Source organism: Mchenga conophoros, linkage group LG5 (genome assembly GCF_057382185.1).
Source record: "Mchenga conophoros isolate Kocher_MC1m ecotype Shallow Benthic linkage group LG5, M_conophoros_male_GT1.1, whole genome shotgun sequence".
NCBI classification, from domain to species: Eukaryota; Metazoa; Chordata; class Actinopteri; order Cichliformes; family Cichlidae; genus Mchenga; species Mchenga conophoros.
In genome coordinates this window covers 18,587,055-18,611,788 of record NC_140530.1, presented here as the reverse complement: position 1 = coordinate 18,611,788, position 24,734 = coordinate 18,587,055, and the positions used below count along the sequence as shown (strand labels likewise).

The following is a 24,734-nucleotide window of genomic DNA, read 5'->3' as shown; positions in this document are numbered from 1 at the left end:
ATATAAAATACAGCTTTTCAGTTATCTGTAACTGTTTCCCTTTATATGAGAGCTGTCCAATATTACATCAGATTTCTTCTACTCTTTTAACCACATTTTAGACTCAAAATGTGCTCTGAAATACCATTGTTACTGTGCATTGTTATTAATTAATAATTAATTATTATTAATAATTATGATAATTAAGTACAACATGGCACTAATACCTTTAACATATAAATGAAATAATGAGCTATCTTTGATTTATATGGGCTGAAAATAGATTGTGATTGACTGTTTCATTTGAAACATGTAAATATAAATAAAAGAGCAACAGAAAACAAAGTAAAAATCAAAACAAAATTAAGTCACCATGAATAACTCCATATGCCACACAATTTAAATGTCTAGTAAGGAGTAGGATGAAATACTATTTACACCCCCATGGCGTTATTTAATAGTTTACAAACATGTGTTCCTCAATTTAATATATAATACGACAATGGACATGTATAATTATTTACAAGCATAAAGTTTAATTACTGCTTGTAATAGTTTTCTTAATTTAAGATTTTGACAATGAGTTCTCAGTGTGATTTCTGCATTTTTCCGGCTAATGTACGATTTATATGCAGTGAGACTCAATAAAACTACGGTACCCATAATTCATTCTGTTTCCGGCTAAAACGGATGTCTTGTCGGATTGGTCTTCAACGATCTTTTAAAAACAGTGAGCGGGGGAGTAAATTCTGTGAGAGGAAAGCGGCGGACATTGATAGTAATTTTTTTAACGTACACTATTAAAAACAACATTACGCTATTGTGGAAATGTTGCTTATTGCGGGCAGCTAAAAACCTGTTTATCTACCGTACGCACAAAAAACATTTTTAAAGACGTCGACCTTCAAGTAAGTCGCAGTAACTGTTCTCGGTTAAAAGTCTGTTATAGCGTCATAGTGTATTGACGTTGTTGCTAACGCTAACTAGGCTAGCCACTGTGTTGAAGTTTAAGTTATCTTTTATTTACTCTTGGCTAACGTGTTTTCCACAGCTGTCGTCATGAAGTGTTTAAAGGTGGACGAATACATCAAGCGGACTGCTTCCGTGAGAGAAACGGAACTTTTATTCCACGAACTCGAGGTTGGGACCAGTTTATTAAGAAGAATGCTATTAACTTTAGAATTCACGTTAAATTGCTAGTCTGACGCAAGCTGTTAATGTACCTATATTAATCCATTATTAATTGCCTCTACGTTCTCGATTTGAAAGCTGGATTTATTTATGTATGGTCTTTATTTTGCAGAATTATGTAAAGGGTAAGCCCGGGCTTCAGGGTCGCACACTGTGTGACCGGATCATCAGAGCTTGTAACCATCAACTTGGAGTTGGAGGCCTTGACTTGGAGCACATCGGTCAGTTGGTGAAACTGATGGAGCTTTCTCTTCATGGCTATGACATCTTTGCAGCACTTGTGCCTCAGAGCAACCCCTTATACATGGAAAAGATTGTTTTCCATATTGTCAAAAAGCTAAGCAGCATAGAAGTTCACACTCTGTGCAGCCACATAGCTGGACTACTTTACAGTCGTCTTTCTAAAGCCCAACAGGTATGCGTTGCTTTCTCTACAAGAGTGTCTTGTGAAGTATGTCTGACATTGAGTTGAAAAATTAATAATTTAACAAGATTTGTATTTTCTGTAGGATGAAGAAGACTACTGTGTTCTTGTGAGGAGCTGTTTTTCCGTGCTGTGGAACGGACTATCTGCTGCCAAAGACAAGAAAATCTTAAATCCTCAAGACAGACTGCGCTGCCAGATGCAGGCTTTGAGCTTTCTTTTGCTTTTGGACACTGAAAATGCAACTCCATCTCTGCCTAAAGCTGTCGTATACATTGAAGATATCATCACTGAATTTGAGAGTAGCTGTGGAGTGATGACAAAGGAGGATACCTCCATTCTTCTACAGGAAATGAACACACTTTTTAACACATGTTGGACTGGTGATCAAGACTCTGACAGGGATGGCTCAAAGCAGCGTGCAGCATCACGTTTTTACGTGCTTTCTGAAATGGTGCTGATTATATTGAAGGTGCTGTGTAAGGCTGGCCACCACAGGCTGGCCTCCTCCTTCCTGAGTGAAATTGAGAGAAAGGCCTCAGAGTTTCTTAGCTGTCAGTGTACAGCAGTGGTGCTTGCCAAATGGGGAGTAATGATTCATTCAACAGTGAAAGCAGGTGATGAGGCTCGCCAGGCTTTAACAGAGTGTGCTAGGGCCGTGAGATCAGTCTCTGGTAACCTGGGTGACAGAGAAGGTCATGCATTTCTGGAAGGGTGCAGCTTTGTTGTGTGGGCTGTCGACAGTGGGTATGACAAGGGTTTAAGTGGACCGGTGCTACTGGCTTTGTTTTCTTTTTTTGAGGAACACCAAGAGTGCGTAATGAGGATACTAAACAAGGTTAGCATTGCCTCTGACGAGTCAAAATAGGTTGAAGTTTGGAAAAACTGACTTTTTCCTGATTATAAGTGCTTTTTTTTATTATTATTATTATTACATTTATTTTTTCAGAACTTGTCATGCCAGACCGAGTGCAGCAGACTACAGAAGTCACTTTGCTTCAGTATTTACAAAGGCTTTGAGTTTGCCTACGAGAGCATGCTTGCATCTGAGGTAAGTAGGGATGGGTAGAGTGACAACATAACATTGTTTTGATTATGTTTTTCAAGGAAAGTAACAAAACTAAGACCCAACTAGATATTTTCTCTTATTGTGCTGTTAATAACTTTCTTTTGCTCTTCTTCTTTTACTGTTGTTGTTTTGTTGTTGTTGATTTTGTTTTTTAATTTAGCAAAGAAGAAAGAGGAAAAAAAAAAAATAATGGATTGGATTTATATAGCGCTTTTCAAGGCACCCAAAGCGCTTTACAATGCCATTATTCATTCACTCTCACATTCACACACTGGTGGAGGCAAGCTACAGTTGTAGCCACAGCTGCCCTGGGGCAGACTGACAGAAGCGAGGCTGCCATATCGTGCCATCGGCCCCTCTGGCCAACACCAGTAGGCAGTAAGGTAAAGTGTCTTGCCCAAGGACACAACGACCGAGACAGAGAGCCCGGGGATCGAACCGGCGACCTTCCGGTTACAGATACGCTTCCCAACCCCCTGAGCCACGGTTGCCCTTTGTCTGCCAATACTTATACCAGTATGCAGTTAGAGCTGTGGGGATTAGAACGACTGCAGGAGGAGCATGGATGACCAGGGAAAAATATAGAATGATTTTTTTTTTTTTTTTTTTTTTTTTTTTAATTTTCTCTTAAACTGAACTTGGAAAGTTCTTGCTTTATAGCTTCTTTTTTTTTTTTTTAAAGTAAAACATTTTGGTAAACAAATTCAAAAAGAGAAAGCCGCTTGTTAACCACTGTTATAGATAATAGAATTGCTCTGGTTTATTACTGTTTGAGTTGTGCACATACAGTCTAAGGTGTTTCTGTAGATGATGATGGTGTTGGCAAAACTGAAAAATCATATATTTCTGTGTGGTTGTTTTGTTTTTGTTTTTTTGTTTTGCTTTTGTTTTGTTTTTTCCCAGTTCTGATTGTACTTGGTTTAACTGTTGGTTGTGATTTGTTGTACGTAGCTGGAGGACAGTGACACACTGGAAAGAGTGCTGCTCTACTGCCAAGCCACAGCTGGACTGATGATGACAGAACTGCATAAACTGTCTAGTGAAAACCTTGTCATCAAAGCAGGTGATTTTCTGTTATTAATGTTGTCAGTTCACTTGAAATGAAATTATATGAAAGGGTTCCTTAAATTATACCATACTTTAGATAGAAGGATTTTTCCTGATGGGCATAAATGAAACGTCAGGTAACAAAACTGCTTTTAAAGAATGTAATTACATGAAAGTTTTGTTGACTTTCTTTTGTCTCTAGCTCAAATAAGAAATACCATGAGGTAAATAGTTCAGTTTATTTGGTCAGGGTTTTTGTGCCTTTTTTTATTTGTCATTTTGTGTTCATGTGTCTTCTAGTAATTGCTGTGAGCAACTTGGCTTGTGGGTTGTACAACAGACGTCTCTATGACAAAGCCTTTATCCTAGTTGAAATCCTCTGCAGGGATCTGTGCAAAAATTGCCCTGCCTCTCTCTCTGTGGATAGGGTAAGTGTTCTTTAATGATTGTGTAATCTTATATCTCTGGTCATATTTTGTAGTGAGGCACAGCTAGGGGAAAATTTGGGGGTTTATGACTAACATTAGTATGCAGACTGCAGCAGTTGGTTTACGAATGAAACCAACGTAATGTATGGGAAATTTATTATATTTGCTAAATATTTGCAGTACTTTCTTTAAAATGTCTGTTTTTACGGTTTGTGATCAGTTGAGCCGGCCCTTCATGCTGGCTGTGCAAACTTCACGGCGGACTGGGCAGTATGATCGAGCTCTGGACTGGGTGATCCTGTGGCTGAAGGCTTTGGGGGACAAAATCACTGCTCACATGACTGAACCTGTATCGCTGTGGGTGAAAACAAAGACTGATGCAGCGTGTAATTCTGAAGAAGACATTAGGCTCAGGTACAAACAAGGACTAATGAAGTGACTTTTATTGTATGCTTGTCTTAGATTTGTCTTTTCTAACAATATTAAATGAGTAGAATATTGATTTAACAAAAGATAAATGCTTGTTTTGTGTTGGCCATTTCTTGAGCAGGACGTTGCGTGACGGTTTTGGTCCTGATGTACCTGATGAGAATGTAATGTTGCGCCTTTTGGAGGAAGAGCTTAGTGCTTACAAGGAGATGCCAGGAGATACAGCCCAGGAACGGTACAACACTCTGTGTGATCTGTTGGATATCTGTCACGAGGAGAGTTCCCATATACATCTGCGGGCTGTTTACCTCTGTGAAATGGCCAAAGTTGTGTGCTTCCAGGATTTCAGTGAACAGACTGACTGGTAAGAACTTTTTTTTTTTTGCACCAGTTCTAATGAACTCTGGTCCTTGAGAGACAAAACACATTCTTTAGTGTACCACCAAACTGTGTACTTGGGTTATCACCATCTATGGAAAGTAAATGTTTTCTCTGTGCTCATTATGTTATATTATTTGTGTACACAGCTCAGCAGTGGATTTTATTCACGAAGCTCTACGACTTCTTGATGAAGAACCAGAGACTCCAGAGAATGCAGACAAACTGAAGGATGACAAAGCCCATGCTTTGCTATGGCTTTACATCTGCACTCTGGAGAAGAACCTTCAGGAGGTGAGCGCTGTGTCATCAATCATCTGCTTGTTTTTGTGGATTGCTGTTGTTTGTTTGCACAAAGGTGTGAGAAGGAGTAAAACTGAAAGTGTAAAGTCCGGTTTGCATAGTGGAAGCCATGAGAGGTTATTTAGAGGTCCCTATTCAAATGAATGGGAAGAGAGACATATATTTTAATTTTAAGGGAACTGTGTATGGAATCAGCAGTTGAGTCCAGTAAAGACCAGACATCAAAGTCTGATGACTTTGTCCCGAAATACTTTTTAAAAGCTTTATACTCTGCATGTGCACGTGCACAGTTTCATGATATGTTTCACGAACATAAGTGGCTAAGCTGTTTCCCAGTTCAGCAGTCGATTGGCTCTTTAGAGAAGGACAGCAGCCATATTAGCTTGCCTCCTCGTTTTATATAATGTTTCTGGTGTTAGTTTGATACTTCTTATTTGTTTGTGTTTGGATTAATTGTTGCTTGTTTTTTTTTTTTTTTTCTTTCTTTTTTTAACCAGGCCATTGATAGTGACAGAAAAAGGAAAGAGCTGCGTGAGCAGACACAGTGTGTGACCAGTTCCATAGGAAACAATGATTTTGATTATGAAGACAAGCAGAAAACACAGGACAGTATTCCGGTTTATGAAGGGCTGCATTTCAACCTGACTGCAGAGCACAGTAAGAAAATTTTTTTCCCCCCGTCAGTCAAATCTAAACTGATTGTTTGTTACTGGATATGTTTGTGTGATATTTACAGTCCTCCTTGTTTTTTTTGTCTTCAGAGTTGTGTCAGCCGTTGGAAAGCGCTTTGGATATTTGGACCACTATTTTTCAGAGTGAAACCCTGCCTTCTGTCAGAGAGCCAAAAGAGACGTGTCGTTCCATTGGTGTGACTGCATCACTGTTCAGACTCATGGGAAAGGTAACAGCACAGGATGTGTAAAATGTTTTCTTTATGCTCCGTTTTGCTAATATCAGTCATTCTAGAAGCACATTTTGCCACTTGGTAACCAATGAAAAATTAATTGGTTGAACATGTTTTTGGTTGTTTTGTTTTTTTTTTTTGAAGCTGCACTGTAATGGTATGTTTGCTGTGTTGCAAGAATATTCACTGACCATGTTTTTGTTTCCAGCAAGTTATCTAAACACCAATTCCATCCACTTAAAAAAAGAAAAAAGGAAGAAAAAAAAAGAAGGCATGATTGAATCCTTTTGTGTGTTAAATAATAATTATGTTAAATAGTTATGATATCAAACTTTACCAGAATAAGTGTATGGCCAGAGAGATTTCTTGTAACTGTTTTGTTTTCTGTTGTTTAGCCTCTCCAGGCTTTGAAGGCTCTCCAGATTTTGACGGACTTCTCAAGGAAACTGGCTGATAACGAGGCCTGTGCCAGCTCGCTCATTCATTCAGCCAGTATTCTTCTTGATTTGGGCTCCACAGAACTGGCGCAGGTAATGCATGCCGTTTAGTAACCTTTCTTACTTTATATGCTTTTGTTTAATAAGAGGCAATATCCAAATGCGCCATATTGTTTTTAGACACAGCTAGACCAAGTGGAATCAGTTCTCCCAAGTAACACAGCAGAGGGATCTTCATCCTTGTCCTTACTGGCAATCCTGGTGAAAGCTCAGTGCCATTACAACAATGGGCAGGTATGTAGCATTCTTCACATTAATCCACTGATTTTGATTTTCCTAAAACATATTATTCTTGCAAGTTATCATTGTTGGCGGGATTTTGTCTTTTAATTGCCCTTCTTGCGTTTGCTCCCATTTCAGATTGACTGTGGACTTCGCTGCCTTATTGAAGTGCTGAAGGAACTAAAGCAGCAGCAGAAACAGTCAAAAAGCTGGTACTTGCTGCGTGCACGGACTCTGCAAACATGCGCTTCTTTTTTGAGCATAGATGCAGCTCTGCTTCCCCAAGTTCAGAAAAATCTTATAATGGAACAAGGTTAGAAGCACTTGCAACTCTTTCTTGAGCCAGATGGCCTTGTGTGTTTTTAATTTTGCATTGTTAGAATATGGCGAAGAAGTTTTCACCTATAGTATGTATGTATGCATGTGTATGTATCTCTTAGGTATAAGTACTTCAGATGGTGCCCTGTACGAGAGCCTAAAGCTTCTTTGCAGCCTTCTGGTTACTTTGGTAGGAAAGGGCCTCTATGGGACTACCACCAGCAGCAACAGTAGCACAAACGTGGTTTTCATCAACCAGGGTATGTTTGTCCCTCATTCTGAAAGTCATTGGTGCTTGTTTTGCCTCTTGTAACTGTCTTCCTATTCCCTTCTTATCCCCTATGAGCAGGAGATAACCTGGCACTTAAGTGGCAGCTGCTTGCAGAACTGCTAAACTGTTCTAAGAAGATGGTGTCTGTGAGGAGCGACTGCGGGGCCATTAATGACGCCAGACTACAGTGTCTAGAAGCCTTGAAACTGGCCATAAAACTTCAAACACTCAGCCAGTATGTACATGTACATCTTAGTGAGTTAAAATGCAGTTTTTATGAGATATTTGTCTATATGCTTTCTACATTGGTGATGTTAATGTATTGAAGTGACATTTTTATTGTGGCTTGTTTTGGGTTTTTTTTTACACTGAGCACAGTAAATTATGAATTCCTGTTAACAGTGTTTTATTTTGTTGTTTGTTTTGTAGATGTTCCGAGTTGCTGGTGATGAAAGCAGAGTTGGAGCTGATGCAGGGAGAAAAAGATGAAAGTAGAACTGATTTGGACATCGTCAGAAACCTTCTGGAGCGCTCCACAGGTCTGTAAATGTATAGCTCCAACACATGGGGCCAGATGTTAGTTTAATAGTGTTGACTTCCAATAAAAGGTAATGATATGATCACAACTGAAATGTTGCTTTTCATGTTATTGAGTCACAATAGACAATGAGACTGGACTTACCAGAGGCCACGTGAAATTATAAAATATGTTGCAAGGTTGTTGTTTTGTAACTTTTTTTTTTTCTTTTGTTTTCCCAAAGACTTTTCTGATCAGGTGCAGAGGGCTGAAGTGAAAATCAAGCCAAGGAAAGGTCGTCCTGTCCAGAGACCTCAGTCTCCTCTTCCAACCATAGAGGATGATCTCAAGGACATCTTGAGCACCAGGTGGACCTCCAAAGAGCCTATAGTGAAGGATCTGTCCGGCTCTCCACCTCTCAAAGCCCTGCCTCACCGCTGGCTGTCGTCACTGACCCATGAACCTGAATGTCAGTGCCCTTGCTGCTCTGAACCCTGTCTAGGTCGTGCCACTGCTCGCTGGGCAGCTGCACAAGCTGATCTGCTTCTTCAGCTGGATCCGAATGACACCAGTGTCAGCTCCAAACTTCAATGGGCAACATTATCCCGCTCTAAGACTGTTACTGCCAAACTTGGAGTAAAATTGGCTAAACTCTTCCCTCTGTACAATACTGGCAAGCATATTTCTAAACCCTCCCTAATGCAGGATATAGTTGGCCGTGTTTATCTGCACATGGCTTTGTCTGGGGTAGATCCGAGCCTTACCAAGGTCTGTGCTATATGGAAAATACTGGAAGCTGGGTTAGCTTTTGTTGAGTCTACACCTTCTCCAATGCTAAGGCCTGTGAGAGCAGGCCTAATGACAGCCAAAGCCATTGCATCCCTGATAAGCTTGGCTGCCAAAAACGAATGCACTCCTGAGGAGCTCTTCTCAAAAGCTTGGACTTGGAATATGCCGAAAGAGGGCAAAGACCTGAAATCAGAACAGAAAAATGATCCTCCTGCATCTGTACTGAAAAAATCTAAAGACGTCATTAAAAACTCAGTTACTGCTGATCCAAAAAAGGAGGCAAAGAAGACCAGGTCTGTCAAACCTAAGATTCAAGTCACAAGCTCCTCAACCAAAGAAAAGAGTCAGGTTCCTATCACACCAGTAACTGTAAAGTCTTATCCTTTTGTTAAAGAGCTCAGCTCTTATGACTTCAACACAGCGGTACCTACTTTGGCCCTTACTCCTGTACAGATGGTAAGATGCCCTGCTTCAGTGCAGAAACCATCAAGGACTGCTCCTAAGCTACAGTTTCATGTGTATGAAGAGTTGTCTCCAGTTCAAGGCAAAGCTCAGCCTGTGCCTGCTGCTCCTAAACGAACAAAGAAATCCCGTTTCAAGGTAAGCATCTAATGATGTGAGATTTTATTATTTCATGATGTGCACTCCAATTTTATGCAAAAATAAGAAAAATGTCTTTAAATTTTAATTATAGGTGGAATTTAGTGATGAAAGCGACTCAGAGGCTAATGCGCAGGCAGAGCCCAAAGTAAAAGCTGAAGCCTCGAAGACACGAACAACTGCTAGGAGAGCTGGCCACAATACCAAAACAACCCCAGATGCACCTGCAGAGAAGGTTCCCCCCAAGAGGCAGGTTAGAGGAAAAAAAAGCACCGTGGTCCCTCGTGCTGCTTCTTCTGAGGACGAGACATTGGTCTGTCGGCCTGGTTCAACAAGAAGAACCAGAAAACAAGTTTCCGCAGCTGCTGTGGAGGAACCAGACACAATGAGGACCATTGAGGAGGAAACTCCAGAAATTCTGGACATGAGCATTGAACAACTTAGGACATCAGATGCTGAGGACAATTCAGCTGCAAGTAAAGATAACAGTATGTATTTTGTGCACATTTTGGAACATCTACATGTCAGTCATTCACATGTATTGCTGTTTTGTTTTTAAATTACATCAGTGAATTCAGATTACAGAGAAGTTTCTCCCTAACTCCCTTGTCAGTAAAGTGCGTAGTTGTAGTTTTCACAACATTTACTTGAGGAACAAATATCCGCAAGCAAATACAAATATCGATAATTCAATTCAATTTTATTTATATAGCGCCAAATCACAACAAAAGTCGCCTCAAGGCGCTTCATAGATACAGAGAAAAACCCAACAATCATATGACACCCTATGAGCAAGCACTTTGGCGACAGTGGGAAGGAAAAACTCCCTTTTAACAGGAAGAAACCTCCGGCAGAACCAGGCTCAGGGAGGGGCGGGGCCATCTGCTGCGACCGGTTGGGGTGAGAGAAGGATAGTGGTCACTATAGTCTCTAACAGAATATCTTGACTGTTTCTCCAGACGTGGATTTTGAGGTGCTGCGGAGGGATATGTGCGGTAATCTGGAGAGAGATGAGCTGTTGGTTCTCAGAAGCAGAGGTCATCTGAGAGAGAATGCACAAATCCACCTCTCTCATGCAGACAGCAGGCCAGGTGAGCCAATATCAGATGATGCTGTATTAATAATGGACTGGATTTTATACTTGTATCTTATGATTGTTTTCCTTTTGCTGGCACCCAATGTAAAATGAGTTCAAGTACTATAAAGGAAAGGTTGCTTTATAAAGTAAAACAAGGGCTATGATACCACGATAGGGCTGCTCAATTAATCGAATTTTAATCACGATTACGATCTGGGCTTTCAACGATCATTAAAAAATGACTGAGCCGATTATTAGCCCTTCCCTCATTTATCCGCAACACCTTAAAGGCCGGTCCGTGAAAATATTGTCGGGCATAAACCGGTCCGTGGCGCAAAAAAGGTTGGAGACCGCTGATTAAGAGGACCCGAGGGAAGCTCTGAAAGCTAAGCAGAAGTTATTTGGAGAGTGACTGCCGTTGGTTGAAAAGAGAGTTTAAAAAAAAAAAACTTCAGTGGTGTTGCACACTATGTTATATTATTTTTTTAAAGTCATTGTTAACCCTTTAAAGCCGGTCAGAGCAGCACGCTCCGTTTTGCGTAACTATTGTTAAATCCCTGTAGAACCTGAACCGTGTAAGCTAGCGCAATAATTTGTTTTGCATATGAAACCGGAGGAGTTGTACTTACATCTGATGCCATCAGCTTGTCCTCGGTCACGTTTTCGTTCCACATATAGCTTTGCAAAAATTGCATAAAAAGCGCTTGCAGGAACAAAAACATAATATTCCAGAAACACGCTTTGCCGTTCCTATCAGCTGTTCGTAACACTTCCCACAGTGAAATGATGCACATGCTGTTTTCTTTGCAAATTTGCATCATAGGATTGTTTTTTGTTTTTCCTGCAGTATATAAAAATTGCTGTATCTCCAAAATAAAACTATGAAGACACTCAAAATAAATTTCCTGTTGTTGTAAACTATTTTTTGCAACTTTATTGTATTTAAAGTTTTGAGGGATAAACCTCTTAAATTTCTCCAAGTAGAAATATATGTAAACAAAACAAAAGCGATTTTCAATTTTTTTTTGTAGTTTATTGCACTTTTTTGCAATTTATGTAATTACTATGGACTTAATGCATACATATTATTAAAATATGGGCTATAACAGTTGTATTGATGTATAGCAACTTGAAATGCTCCCACAAATGGCACTACAGCATGTAAAAAAATAATATAAGCTCTGGTGGACTTGGTTCTATAGTAGGTCTTAAAGGGTTAAATAAATATCGTCAAATAATCGTGATCTCAATTTCAGTGAGAATAATCGTGATTATCATTTTTGCCATAATCGAGCAGCCCTATACCACGACTGTAAACCAGATTTGTATGTTAACACTGTTTTTAAGTTTTAAAATGTAATTATCTGATCCAAAGTGTCAAAAAAGGGCCACAACAATAGAAAAATAAACATGGAAGTAATATATTAGATGTGGAGTCCCTAATGAAGTTTCATCCTTAACATCTTTTTTTCAGACAATCTCACTTTGGAGGATGTTCAGTCATTGCTCCGTTCAGCGTGGTTGACTCTTCAGCACTTCCCCCCTCCCACTCTTTATCCGACCCTGTGTGCTCTTTTGGCCTTGACCACGGGACAGCAAAACTCTATAACCACAGCAATGCTACATAGCCATTCTGTGGGCATCACAAGTCGGCATCGCACAATCAGGCATATAGCCAGTTGTCTCAAGTAAGCACCTGTAATATGAAGTGTCAATTTATGATTTTCCACTCATGACATTCTATTTTCTGACACCCGTCATTTCTATTGTAATAGAAAGCTGAAAAAGGCTTCCAGTGAGCTGGAGGACAAGATGCATACTCTGAGTCTGAATGAGCTCACTCAGACTGTGTGTGAACAGAGGCTGGCTCAGATGGAGAACATCTTTTTATTCCCAACAGCTGACCCCTCGACTTTTCCAGAGACCCACGGCCAAGAGTTTATCCAACAAATCCAGCACCTTCCTTCAGGTAGAATAATACTTTCTTTGATTTCTCTTGCTACCCTGACAGCAGTGAGCGTCTTCTATTTTAGCATCCATAGCCCAACTATGTCAGAATCTTTAGCATTTGAAAGGCTAAGCTAAGTAAAAGCAGAGTTTGCATTATCAATGTGACCTAAATAACATCATTTGACAGTTTCTTTGTCTATACTTTCTGTTTTAGGAGTGACTGCATGTGTCATGTCTGTAATGGGAGTCAAACCAGGAGAAATGAGCAACAGCATCATGCTGACACGTCTGGAGAAAAGTTCTGCTCCTGTCACAGTTTATATTGACACATCTAAACAAAAGGTGAAGGTTTTCAGCAGACTGTTGATCTATTTTCTTCCTTCAAAGCAAATACATTTACAATTAATGCAAAATGAAAATGTAAACTAACATAGTTTTTACCTCTCAGCCATAAAAAGACTGATGGGGTATTACCACCCAACTTTGTGAACACGATAACATGAACAAGGAGACGTAAGATTTTTATACCATAAGTGTATCTATTAAAAATCTCAGACAACTTTGTCTCGTCAACGTCAGAGGTCAAGTTTTCTGAAAGTCTTGTGAATGCAATAGCTTAAGAAAGAAGTCACCTAGGATTTTCAAATTCATAGCACAGGTGCATCTACTAGGGAGCTTAAATCTAGAAACAATCAAGTAAGGGAATTTTATTACTGTCATAATCTGACGCCTGAATTTAAATACTTTGTTTGGTTCTGTGACTTCATGCCTCAGTCGTGACACTCAACAGCAGCAGCCCCAGTGCTTTGTCCAGCTTTGTTTATAAGACCTTTAAATCATATTTTTAACAGACAATGACTAACTTTGACTTTCTGTTGTGCAGCATCCCATTAGCCAGTTAGTCCAGGAGATGGATAGTATTCTGGTCGAGCAGAAGGTTGTGAGCTGTGTGTCTGAGAAAGCCAAGTGGTGGGAGGGCCGCAGGACTCTCGACTCTCGAGTTGAGGTCAGTATTACAGATAAATGACGTTGCTGGACTTCATAGTGCCTGCATTATTCACCTACTTTGATTTTGTTAAACAGTCATTTAGACCAAAAAGTGTCATAGAAACAAAATTTCTATGAGCAATGTGAATTGCTGTTTTAGAGCGTTCTTTTAAAGTGAAAACATTTTGCTATCTCACCTTCAGCAACTCTTGAAGGACATGGAGAAGTTGCTTGGATGCTGGAGAACCTTCCTTCTACCCCTTTCACTGGATGCTGAGCTTTCCAAACAGACCCAACACCTTTACAAGGCATTATCTGCAAGGGGGGTGCCAGTGCAAGAAGAGATGTTGAAGGTGGTGTTTTTTTGTTTGTTTTTGTTTCATTTCCATGGATCTTTAACATCAGGTTAATCGATTATTCTGACCACTAATGCCTCTGACTTGTCTTAGGTTCTGCTTTCTGCATCTCCTGTGCTATCTGAAGACGATTTGAAAAGATTCACTCTAGGAGTTTCTCCACAGTGGGACACTGAGTGTGATCAGCTTCTTCACACTGCTGTGTCCCAGCTCTTACAGAGGGATGAGCCCCGAAATCATGTGGTTCTAATCCTTGACAAGGTTGGTTTCATCATCTCTGTGAAATACTGAATTCACTTTTATAGCTAATGCAGGCATGTGTGTCACTACAAGCTGAAAAGCATCACTGCATTGTATCACTTGTGAGAAGACAAAGTATTTGCTGCTTATCAGCTTTTGTGCTTTTTGCTGCAGTACCTTCAGAAGTTGCCATGGGAGAGCATTCCCGTCTTAAAGTCTAGCTCTGTAAGTCGGATGCCTTCTCTGCACTCGCTGCTTGGACTGAGCATTCAAAAAGAGGTATGATTAAGCTCTATAACTGTCAGGTAGGACTCATACATGTATGTTAAGGCGTTTAACATTCACACCTCTCATTAACTGCAATGCTAATAAAGACATTCCCATGCTGTCAAGGATTAATGCAAAGTGTCTGTATTGCTAATGAAATAGTTGATTTCAATAGTCGCAATGTTATCATTATTTCAATCATTCTTTTAGACTGACTCCGAGTCTATTTTGAGGCGTGGTGTGGATGCAAAGAAAGTGTTTTATGTGCTCGATCCTGATGACAATTTAGGAAACTCCCAGGAGCGTTTCAAAGACTGGTTTTGCAGGTGAGACTGAAACATATCAGTAATTGAGCACAAGTCCATGCATAAATGTTTTTCATCAGTTCAGTTTTCTATTCTCATTAAAGCAAACCGGACTGGGAAGGAGTGTGTGGAGTTGCACCTGCCTTGGGCCGACTAGAAGAAGCTGTTTCTACAAAAGACGTCTACATGTGAGTTTCAGTTTTTCAAGTAAAAATTAACTACTGATTCAAACCCCTTTGTTTGAACATTTTTCTCTCTTCAAGATTCACTTTAAAATTCTTTAAAAAGAAAAAAAAAAAAAAGGGTCTCCCTTAAAAACACATTAAAACCAATAATGTCAACCTGAATGAACTACATATATATACATACTTGTAAAAATTAATTCTGTAAGCAGACCACTAAGCACTGTGACGGACTCCAAGGCACTTCATCACTTGGGTAATACTCTCATCTTGGCAGCATCATGCTATTGGTGTACCTGTCAGGGCTTAAAGGAAAGAGGTTGGGGTTAAAGTTTTTCTATTAGTAAAAATAATTCAGCCACGGTCTTGTTGGAGTAGCTTGAGGACAAGTCTGGTTTTACCATCGTTGTTGCTAACGACAACCCGTAAAAACAGGCGCTTGTCCGTCTGTAGTGTGGTTATATTAAATATAAGAGAAAGAGAGAACTTTAAGAAATTAATATAGCCACTACAGTGACCATCAGAACGATGAAAAAAATATTGTTTTATTTTGCGACACCATGAAACAAACGATAGCGTAAAATGAAACGATAGACGTTTTTATATCGTCATCCGATATATATCATTATATCGAACAGCCCTATGTAGAGATGTGTACAAAAAGACCCAAAGCTTAATGTGCTACTTTGAGGGCCTTCTGGAGATAAGTAAGGGGCAGTGTGCAGAAAGTGAAGGTGTCTGGATGGTGACCCTGAGCTTTACTGTAGATGGTTCACACTGGGACTGATTTCTTAATCAAAAATAAAACTTTCTCTTTGTCAAACATATAATAGTCATTCTATTTTACATAATTAGGGCTTGTTTTTCGTAACATTCAGTTCTGTCAACAGATTTCCATCCATCTTTTTTTACCTTGTATTTCTATTTTATTTTATTTTATTTTATTTTTTTCTTTCTGTTCGTTTTGCGAGTTTCACTTTTTTTAATCTATCTCTCCATGATTTTAGTTATGTGGGCCATGGAGCAGGAGCCCGATTCCTGGACAGCCAGGCTGTTCTCAAACGGCCGCTGAGGGCAGCATCTCTGCTGTTTGGCTGCAGCAGCGGAGCCCTGGCTGTCCGGGGGCAGCAGGAAGGAAATGGCATTGTGCTAAATTACATCATAGCAGGCTGGTAAGATATTTTTGCATTTTCATTCATGTGCAGCTGAATGAAAACTGGATAACGTGATCATATGAAATGCACAGCATTTCCTTTTGATGGCTGAAGCAAGTTATAATAGCTGATGTGAAACCTTTTCATTGTATGCATTTATTTTTAACTTGTGCACTACAAAGTACTTATGATTACAACCTAAAAACAAAAATTTAAATTAAGAAAAATAAACATAAATAATATATTTTTTTAATACTGCTGTTGCAGATTTAATTGCAATTTTTTTGAAACAAACTGTTGTTAACAGAAGGAATATTTGGGAATCTTATGTACAGGGTGGGCCATTTATATGGATACACCGTAATAAAACGGGAATGGTTGGTGACATTAAAGTCCTGTTTGTGGCACATTAGTATATGTGAGGGGGCAAACTCCTCAAGATGGGTGGTGACCATGGTGGCCATTTAGAAGTCGGCCATCTTGGATACAACTTTTGTTTTTTCAATAGGAAGAGGGCCATGTGACACATCAAACTTATTGGTAATGTCACAAGAAAAACAATGGTGTGCTTGGTTTCAACGTAACTTTATTCTTTCATGAGTTATTTACAAGTTTATGACCACTTATAAAATGTGTTCAATGTGCTGCCCATTGTGAATGTGAATATAAACAATAGGTTGTTTTGTTTTTTTTATATACAGTAATTACATAAACAAACACAGTTGTGTCTGAGAGTCAAATTGAGTCACTTATATCCAGTGAACTGTTCAAGTTTGTCAGAAAACTGCATACTGACTTTATTTAAGGGATAATTTTAAGGCAATACAAGGCTTATTTTGTAAACTGACAGAAATCATTTTAATAAAGAACAGTGGTCCCTAAATCTAAAAAATAGAATCTAATGGATGTACATTTGTTTTTATAAATACAGGTAAAATATCTTGTTTCAATCAAAATCTATTTTGACTGCAGTTCCTTCTCAGCTGCTTGCTTTGGCTTCACATAACAAGTTAATCCATTTATACTTCTCCCACTCTTCACACACTGATAGCAACACCGCAGGAGAAATGCCAGCACAGGCATCCGGTATCCGTAGTTTCAGGTGCTGTACATCTCGTATCTTCACACTATAGACAATTGCCTTCAGATGACCCCAAAGATAAAAGTCTAAGGGGGTCAGATCGGGAGACCTTGGGGGCCATTCAACTGGCCCACGATGACCAATCCACTTTCCAGGAAACTGCTCATCTAGGAATGCTCGGACCTGGCACCCATAATGTGGTGGTGCACCATCTTCTGGAAAAACTCAGGGAACCTGCCAGCTTCAGTGCATAAAGAGGGAAACACATTATCATGTAGCAATTTCAAATATCCAGTGGCCTTGAGGTTTCCATGGATGAAGAATGGACCCACTATCGTTGTACCCCATATACCACAGCAAACCATCACTTTTGTTGTTCCAACAGTCTTGGAGGGATCCATCCAATGTGGGTTAGTGTCAGACCAATAGCGGTGGTTTTGTTTAACTTCACCATTCACGTTAAAGTTTGCCTCATCACTGAACAAAATCTTCTGCGTGAACTGAGGGTCCTGTTCCAATTTTTGTTTTGCCCATTCTGCAAATTCTGTGTGCCAATCTGGGTCATCCTCGGTGAGATGCTGCAGCAGCTGGAGTTTGTAAGGGTGCCATTTGTGAGTAGCTAATATCCACCGAAGGGATGTTCGACTAATACCACTCTCCAGTGACATGAAAGTTAGCGAGCAGTTTGCTGACTGTAGCATGGGAGATGGGTGGTCTCGTAGGGCGTCTTGCATTGAAATCTGCTGCAATGACCCGGTTACTGCGTTCACCAGATATCAACACAATTTCGATCCGCTCCTCACGTGTTAACCTCTTCGACATGTCAATGGCTGTGAACAAAGAGAAACTTGTAAATAACTCATGAAAGAATAAAGTTACGTTGAAACCAAGCACACCATTGTTTTTTCTTGTGACATTACCAATAAGTTTGATGTGTCACATGGCCCTCTTCCTATTGGGGAAAAATTCAAAAGTTGTATCCAAGATGGCCGACTTCTAAATGGCCACCATGGTCACCACCCATCTTGAGGAGTTTGCCCCCTCACATATACTAATGTGCCACAAACAGGACTTTAATATCACCAACCGTTCCCATTTTATTACGCTGTATCCATATAAATGGCCCACCCTGTAGAGCAGGGGTGTCAAACTCAAATACACAGTGGGCCAAAATTCAAACTGGAACAAAGTCGCGGGCTAACGTTAATATTTATTGAAATATATTTATTCCTCCAGATATAAGAATGAATCTTTTCTTATGGACTCAAACACGTTTGCTGAAAAACTGAATATGGAACAAGCAAAGCTTTATACTAAACAATATATATATTAGCTGTATAATACCAGTAGGCCAGCTCTGATAGTAATTTGGTATGGCTTCGCGGGCCAAATGTAAGTAGGCTGCGGGCCAAATTTGGCCCGCGGGCCAGAGTTCGACACCTATGCTGTAGAGTATCTAGTTTGTAACATGTCTTATGGTCATCATCCTTTTGATTTTTTTTTTTTTTTTTTTTTTTGTTTGCTTGTTTTAGCCCATTCATCTTGGGAAATCTCTGGGATGTCACAGATCGGGATATTGATCGCTTCACCAAGGCCTTGTTAGAGTCGTGGTTTTCTGCTGGCTCCGGGGCACCACTCCTCGACTTCATGGGGTCGTCTCGGCAGGCCACTCACTTGAAATATCTGATAGGCTCTGCGCCCGTGGTATACGGGCTGCCAGTGCACTTATCATAGGGAGCCACTGAGGGTTTTTTTTTTGTTGTGTTTTTTTTTTTTTTTTTTTTTTAATGCATTTTGAGTATAACATTATAAAAAAAATGTTATATAACCATTGTTTTGATTATCTTTTTTTGTGTGTGTCAATATGTTTTAAATAACTTAGGATTTTATTTTATTTTTTTAATTCATCATTAATGTATAGAATGAACTCCTTTTTAAAATATAATAAATGTTTTTTTCACCCACAATCTGTTGGTGCCCTGTTAATTATGTAAAGAAATGAAGCCCAGATCTGTCTCCACAATTATCAGATCTCAATCTCTGGGAGTTGGTTGACCAGGAGATTGGTATGATGGATGTGCAGCAGACAAATCTGCAGCAACTCTGTGATTCGTTCATATTTAAATGGAATAACATTTCTGAGGAATGTTTCCAGCACCTTGTTGAATCTATGCCACGAAGAATGAAGGCAGTTCTGAAGGAAAAAGAGGGTCCAACCCAGTACTAGCAATGTTTATTTAATAAAGTGGCCAATGAGTGTACATTGAACCTGGTGCCTGTGGTACCTGACATATTTACATAAAGCTCTCTACCTTAAACCAATACAAAAAAAGAAGAGTAACGGTATAAAAGTGTTTGACACGAAAAATGTCTTCAGAAAGGAGCCCCCCATAGCCCATCTTCTCGTATCACTGCTGAATGTTTTTCTAGTCACCGTTTTGAACTTTGCACTCATGGGGCATGCATGGTGTTATTTCTTTGGAATAAATTATTTTTTTAACAGCAGTTGGTGGATGTCCACACTTTCTGGGTGCTCTTGCAGTTTTAGTTTTATTTTGTCACAAGCACAAAAAATAAATTTTATATAGGGCCTATATCCAGCAATATTTTTCTTCTTCTTTTGGCCTGAGCAGATTGAAAGCAGATCATCTGCCTGCATCACACTCTATCCCAGGAATCCCCTGTCACACAAACCCTCTGCATACCATCCTTAACTACATCCATGAATATTTTCTGTTGTCTTTCTCTTCTCCTGCTGCTTGGCAGTTCCATCTTCAAGATCCTTTGTCTGATACATCTGCCATCTCCCCTTTTCGCAGGTCTAAACCATCTCAGCTTTACCTCATCAAACTGCTATTCCCTCTGTGTACTCATTACTAAATCCTGATCTCTCCCACTGAAAACTACATCTTCGATTGTCTGTGAAGGTTCTCAGTCAACCAGGTCATCGTAGTCTATGGAGCTTGGGGGGGGAGAAAGCATCTGGAGACATTTCATCTTTTATCCAAGAAGCGTCTTTAGTTCATCTTCGACTGCCACCTGCAATTCGGACTGCTGTGTTTTAGTCATTTCAGCTATCTCCAAACTATACATCATAGCATGTCTCACTACCACCTTGTAAACCTTCCCTTTCACACTCGCTGATATCCTTCTGTCACAAATCACCCCGGACACTTGGCTCCACCCTGCCTACACACTCTTCTTCACCTCTCTTGTGCACTGTCCATTGCTTCAGATGGTTGACTGCAGGTATTTAAACTTCTACTTTCACTACCTTTGCACCTCGCTACCTCTCTCATTCACACATATGTATTCTTTCTTTCTTCTATTGACTTTTGTTCCTCTTCTCTCCTGAGTATATCCTCACTTCTTCAGGTTCTTTTCCTTTCTTCCTGCTCTCACTACAGATCGGTGCCATCTGCAAACATCAAAGTCCACAGAAACTCCTCCCTGACCTCATCTGTCAGTGATCACCATTTTAAACAAGAAGGGGCTCAGTTCAGATCCCCAGTGTTATCCCAGCTCAAACTTGAACCCATCTGTAAGCCTCACATACTTCTCCTTGAAGAGGCATAAGGAGCTGGTTCACTTCCTCACTTCTCCGCAGTGGGGCGATGTTTCAGACTAGTGACGGTCCAGCTCCATAACCCGGAAACAGCATCACTAAAGGTCTCTTAGCATCACGCTTCCAACATGGCGGTGAATCTGACAGACCTCTCCCTGCCTCAATTAGAGGGACTGAAAACCCAGCTAGACCAGGTAGTGTGCCTAGTTTATCCGTGTGTGTGTGAGGAATGTGTCCTTATAAAGGGGTCTAATCAGAGCTTTAAGCGTGCTGAGAACGGGCCCGGGTATTCAGCCGGCTAGCACCACTGATGCTAACAGTGCAAACCCATTGTTGTTGATGCTGTCGGCACACCTTATCAAGTCAAGCATAAAACCATTGGTTGGTAACCGTGTGCCACTTGCTTTCTACGCGTTGTGTCTTTTTGCAGGAAGTTGAGTTCTTGACGTCTTCGATAGGTCAGCTCAAAGTTGTCCAGACCAAGTATGTTGAGGCAAAAGATAGCTTGAATGTCCTAAACAAAAACAATAAAGGTGAGTAATAATTTTAACTTCTGACAGCCTACCTCTGGTAGATTGAAAAACATGTTTATCTCAAGACTCAAGAGGCGTGAAACTGACTATATCGGCAATAACTCGTATTATTATATATTAGATGCACCGGTATTCAAATGAAATGCAAGTAGCAGCTACTACCCTGTTTATTTACTTCCCCTTTTAACCAACCAGTTAACTGATAAATGTTATGTAGTGAGAGTGAGGAGCAGGTTGAAGACAGCCTAGAGAGGTTTGAAAGTCAGCACAAGTGTTGAATGAATGCCATGTTGATGTCAGAGTAGAAAGGTCAGACTGCTTTGAGTTGATGGAAGAACAACAGCAACTCAAATAACCACTCTTAATAACTAAGGTCTAAGACATTCATCGGACGTCCTCTATGAAAAATCAACTACACATCCTGGATTATAGTGTACATGACTAAATTTTGTGGCTATTACCCCTTTCGCAGTTTCAACAAAAAAAAAAGCAAGAGCAAAACACAGAAGGGCTGAGGCGCTGATCTGAGCTCATATGCACTGTAATGATATAACCAGTCATCACATTAAAAACGACACTTGTTACAACCTTATTAGTTCTTATGACACCCCCCACGACCATTTCTGGCCAAAAACAGAATTCTGCTTTTTCAGTAATGTTTGCTGGAAATCTGTGGCTTAATTTGATTTATTATTACCTCCTCCTTTCTCCTCTCTCATATAGGAAAAGAACTCCTTGTGCCTCTTACCAGTTCTGTATCCTTTTGTTTGCACTGGACAGTAAGTGTTTTGCTGTGTTGTATGATGTGCTTTAAATTACGTCATGGTTATCTTGAGCTATGCATGTTTGTCCTTGACATTCCTGTTACTCAGATGTATGTCCCTGGGACATTAAATGATGTGGAACACGTTTTAGTGGATGTGGGGACAGGATACTATGTTGAAAAGGTAAAAAAAAAAATAAAAATTTGCAATTTGAAAAGCCATGAATGGATTATAATGAAACAAAATGTTTAAATGTGTTTGAGTTGTGTTGAGATTTCTCCTTTATGTCTCTGCAGAACGTGGAAGACTCAAAGGCATTCTTTAAGCGCAAAATAGACTTCCTCACAAAGCAGATAGAGAAAATTCAGCCGGCCCTACAGGAAAAACATGCCATGAAACAAGGTAATTTCCTTATCTCGGTGCACCATCATACAATGTGACATTATACTGGTTTTAAGCACTGTATGAGTCAGAATTCTGGCTGGGTTGGAGGGGGATGAAATACTTATTTTATTCAATGACATGCATGTTTCTGGACTTTTTATTTTTTTCTTCAATTAAAATGAAATTATCCTAAAAATTAGACGACAGCAATTATGATTATTTTCACCACATTAATGTCGACTCTTTTTGAATGGATTGAACCTCAGTCTTGAAACTTTACCTTTACCTTTTGATCTCATCGGCAAAGCTTCATGTGTGTATCTTGCAGAGTTGTGATACAGTTGTGGTGACAGATTGTGCCAAATAACAACCAAATTACTCATAGTGCCTTTGCAGTTGTTTCCCGTACAGAAGGTGTCTTCATAAACACATTTTATCATCATTGACAAAAACACAGACTTACAAGGTGAAGATGATATCAGCTGAAAATCCATGTCCACTCATGTGATGAACCACGTTGGATAATAAGTTTGCAATGCAACATAACTCCCCCACATCTTCACTGTGTCTGTGCCAGGCATCGTACTTGTCCTCACTCTGTTTGTTTTTTTGTTTTGTTTTTTAGTTCGTTTAGCCTTGGCTTTTTTACAGTACAGTTTTTGTTTTATACACTAAAGAGTAGTAAACTAAATACTTAAGTAGCTTTCAGCATAGCTAGCTAATATGAATTTTGATGAATTAACCTATGAAGATGACATTTGATGACCTCGCCTGTACCCTCAACCTAGTACACTAATGCTGGGTGATTTAACCCATGTGTAAGTTATATAAAACAGCATGTTAGTGTTGTTGGGTTAGTAACGACTTTACACCTTGGCATTTATCAATGAAGATGTGGTTCAACAACCATTAGAACAGTATTCGGGTTTATCCAGGGGTAACTAGGGGCAGAAACCCCCTCACTAACTTTTGATTCAAACACACTCATTTTGTTCTAATAGTCAGGAATTAAATATGACAGAAACCACTCAGAAAAGAGCTTCAAGGGTTATTCTGAGTAAGCTATGAAGGGTAATAGAGCTAAAATACAATAAAAGTCGTTCATCAAATCACCTGAGTGAATAGTTCAAATGTGAAGAAAAGCAATGTTTTCAGCCTCTCCCATCCAACAGGGAACAGCATGCTAAATTAAGAAACAGCTCAACTGAAAGTCATTTGTATGCTTATGAACTGCTCAGTCTTTAAATTTGGCACATTTCCTGCCCCCCTACTGTCTGTATTGCAATGGAATTCCTGCACTACGCAGGGGTTAGTCTAAGGAGGGGCCAAATGTCACTTTAGTGACTATTCTTTGGGATTTGGATAATATAAATTATTAATCTAGCAAGGATTTTATGTATATTCTTATTGATTAAACTAGCAATATATAAAGAAACTAAATGTTTTTTCTGGGACAGCAAATGTTTGATCAGTGGACTTATGAACCATGACTGTTTTGTTTTTTTTTTGTTTTGTTTTTTATGAAGCCATGTGTTGAGTCTTTAACATTAAAGAATAATGGTAATTTCCAGTGTCCATGCCATTACAAAAGATGGGTATGAGTGCATATCGGAAAATGTTAATGTTAATCGATAGCAGCGTTGAATTTATATTATACTTGTCTTCTTTTTTGCAGCTGTAATTGAAGTAATGAACATGAAGATCCAGCAGTTACAACAGAGCCAACAAGCCTCGCAAATGGGGACCACCAAGGCATAATAAGAACAGCTGTTTGAACTCCTTATGAGCAGGAGGATTTTTTTAGTTTGTGTTGAGAAAACATGCTTCAATCTGACGAGCACAAACCTTGTTTCAAATATATTACAAGTAGCCTGTTGTTATTGTAAAGCAGCCATATGCGCTTGGTCAATTTTAAATTAAATTGGGTGTCCAGCATGTTTGATTATTAAAGAGGTCACTGTGGATTCAATGAACATTGAAGTGTTTGTGTTATTGTGTTTATCAGTGAAAGTCAATAAGGACAGCTGTTTTGTTTGTAAGACTGAAGATTGTAAAAATGCACTACTAGACTCTACTTTGGTACTACTTACAAGACGCTGCACTCCCACTCCCATGTTTTTATTTATTCTGGTTAATTAAATTCACAGGGGCTGCGCCATCCTTTCTGACTTGTTTAGCTGGGGTTTAGAAGGGGTTGGGTTAGAATGAAGCTTGCAGGGCTTTAAAAGGCAGACAGTGATCATTGTTTCTGTGTTGCAGTGTTTCAGGTGTTAGCAGGGATTTTGATTTATTGCACAGGCTGGGTAATCAGTAATCCACTAATCACATAGTGTTGTGCAAATTGTGTTGCTTTTGAAAGACTGTGGTAAACGAACTCCCTGTAATAAGTTTGACTGAGGTAAATCTCAAAAACAGTGACCTCTACAGGACATTTTGACTGTTTCAGAGTAAACTACAGCTTCTCCCGACGGCCATGTGCTTAGGATCATGAGACTTTGACCCCTTCAGGCTGAAGGTGGGCA

General features: G+C 39.6%; 2 protein-coding genes across 2 annotated transcripts; both read left to right on the top strand.

Moving 5' to 3' along the window:
• The first annotated feature begins 720 nt into the window (after positions 1–720).
• espl1 (extra spindle pole bodies like 1, separase) lies at positions 721–19,419 on the top strand. Its single transcript, XM_085273874.1, has 32 exons — positions 721–887; positions 1,031–1,119; positions 1,283–1,585; positions 1,680–2,432; positions 2,544–2,645; positions 3,615–3,726; positions 4,011–4,138; positions 4,359–4,552; positions 4,689–4,931; positions 5,095–5,239; positions 5,746–5,905; positions 6,010–6,149; positions 6,548–6,682; positions 6,770–6,883; positions 7,010–7,184; positions 7,312–7,449; positions 7,539–7,695; positions 7,890–7,999; positions 8,222–9,366; positions 9,461–9,854; positions 10,326–10,457; positions 11,919–12,132; positions 12,220–12,413; positions 12,609–12,736; positions 13,278–13,400; positions 13,585–13,734; positions 13,831–13,998; positions 14,152–14,256; positions 14,455–14,570; positions 14,654–14,737; positions 15,739–15,903; positions 18,499–19,419. The coding sequence occupies exons 2-32, from the start codon at positions 1,039–1,041 to the stop codon at positions 18,698–18,700; spliced, it is 6,510 nt and encodes a 2,169-aa protein (XP_085130000.1). The 5' UTR covers positions 721–887; positions 1,031–1,038; the 3' UTR covers positions 18,701–19,419.
• Positions 19,420–20,574: 1,155 nt separating this feature from the next.
• Positions 20,575–24,185, top strand: pfdn5 (prefoldin 5). The gene is made up of 6 exons (XM_085273873.1): positions 20,575–20,725; positions 20,962–21,064; positions 21,788–21,819; positions 21,937–22,011; positions 22,125–22,230; positions 23,888–24,185. Exons 1-6 carry the CDS (start codon positions 20,660–20,662, stop codon positions 23,968–23,970), a joined length of 465 nt encoding a protein of 154 aa, XP_085129999.1. The 5' UTR covers positions 20,575–20,659; the 3' UTR covers positions 23,971–24,185.
• Positions 24,186–24,734: the final 549 nt, after the last annotated feature.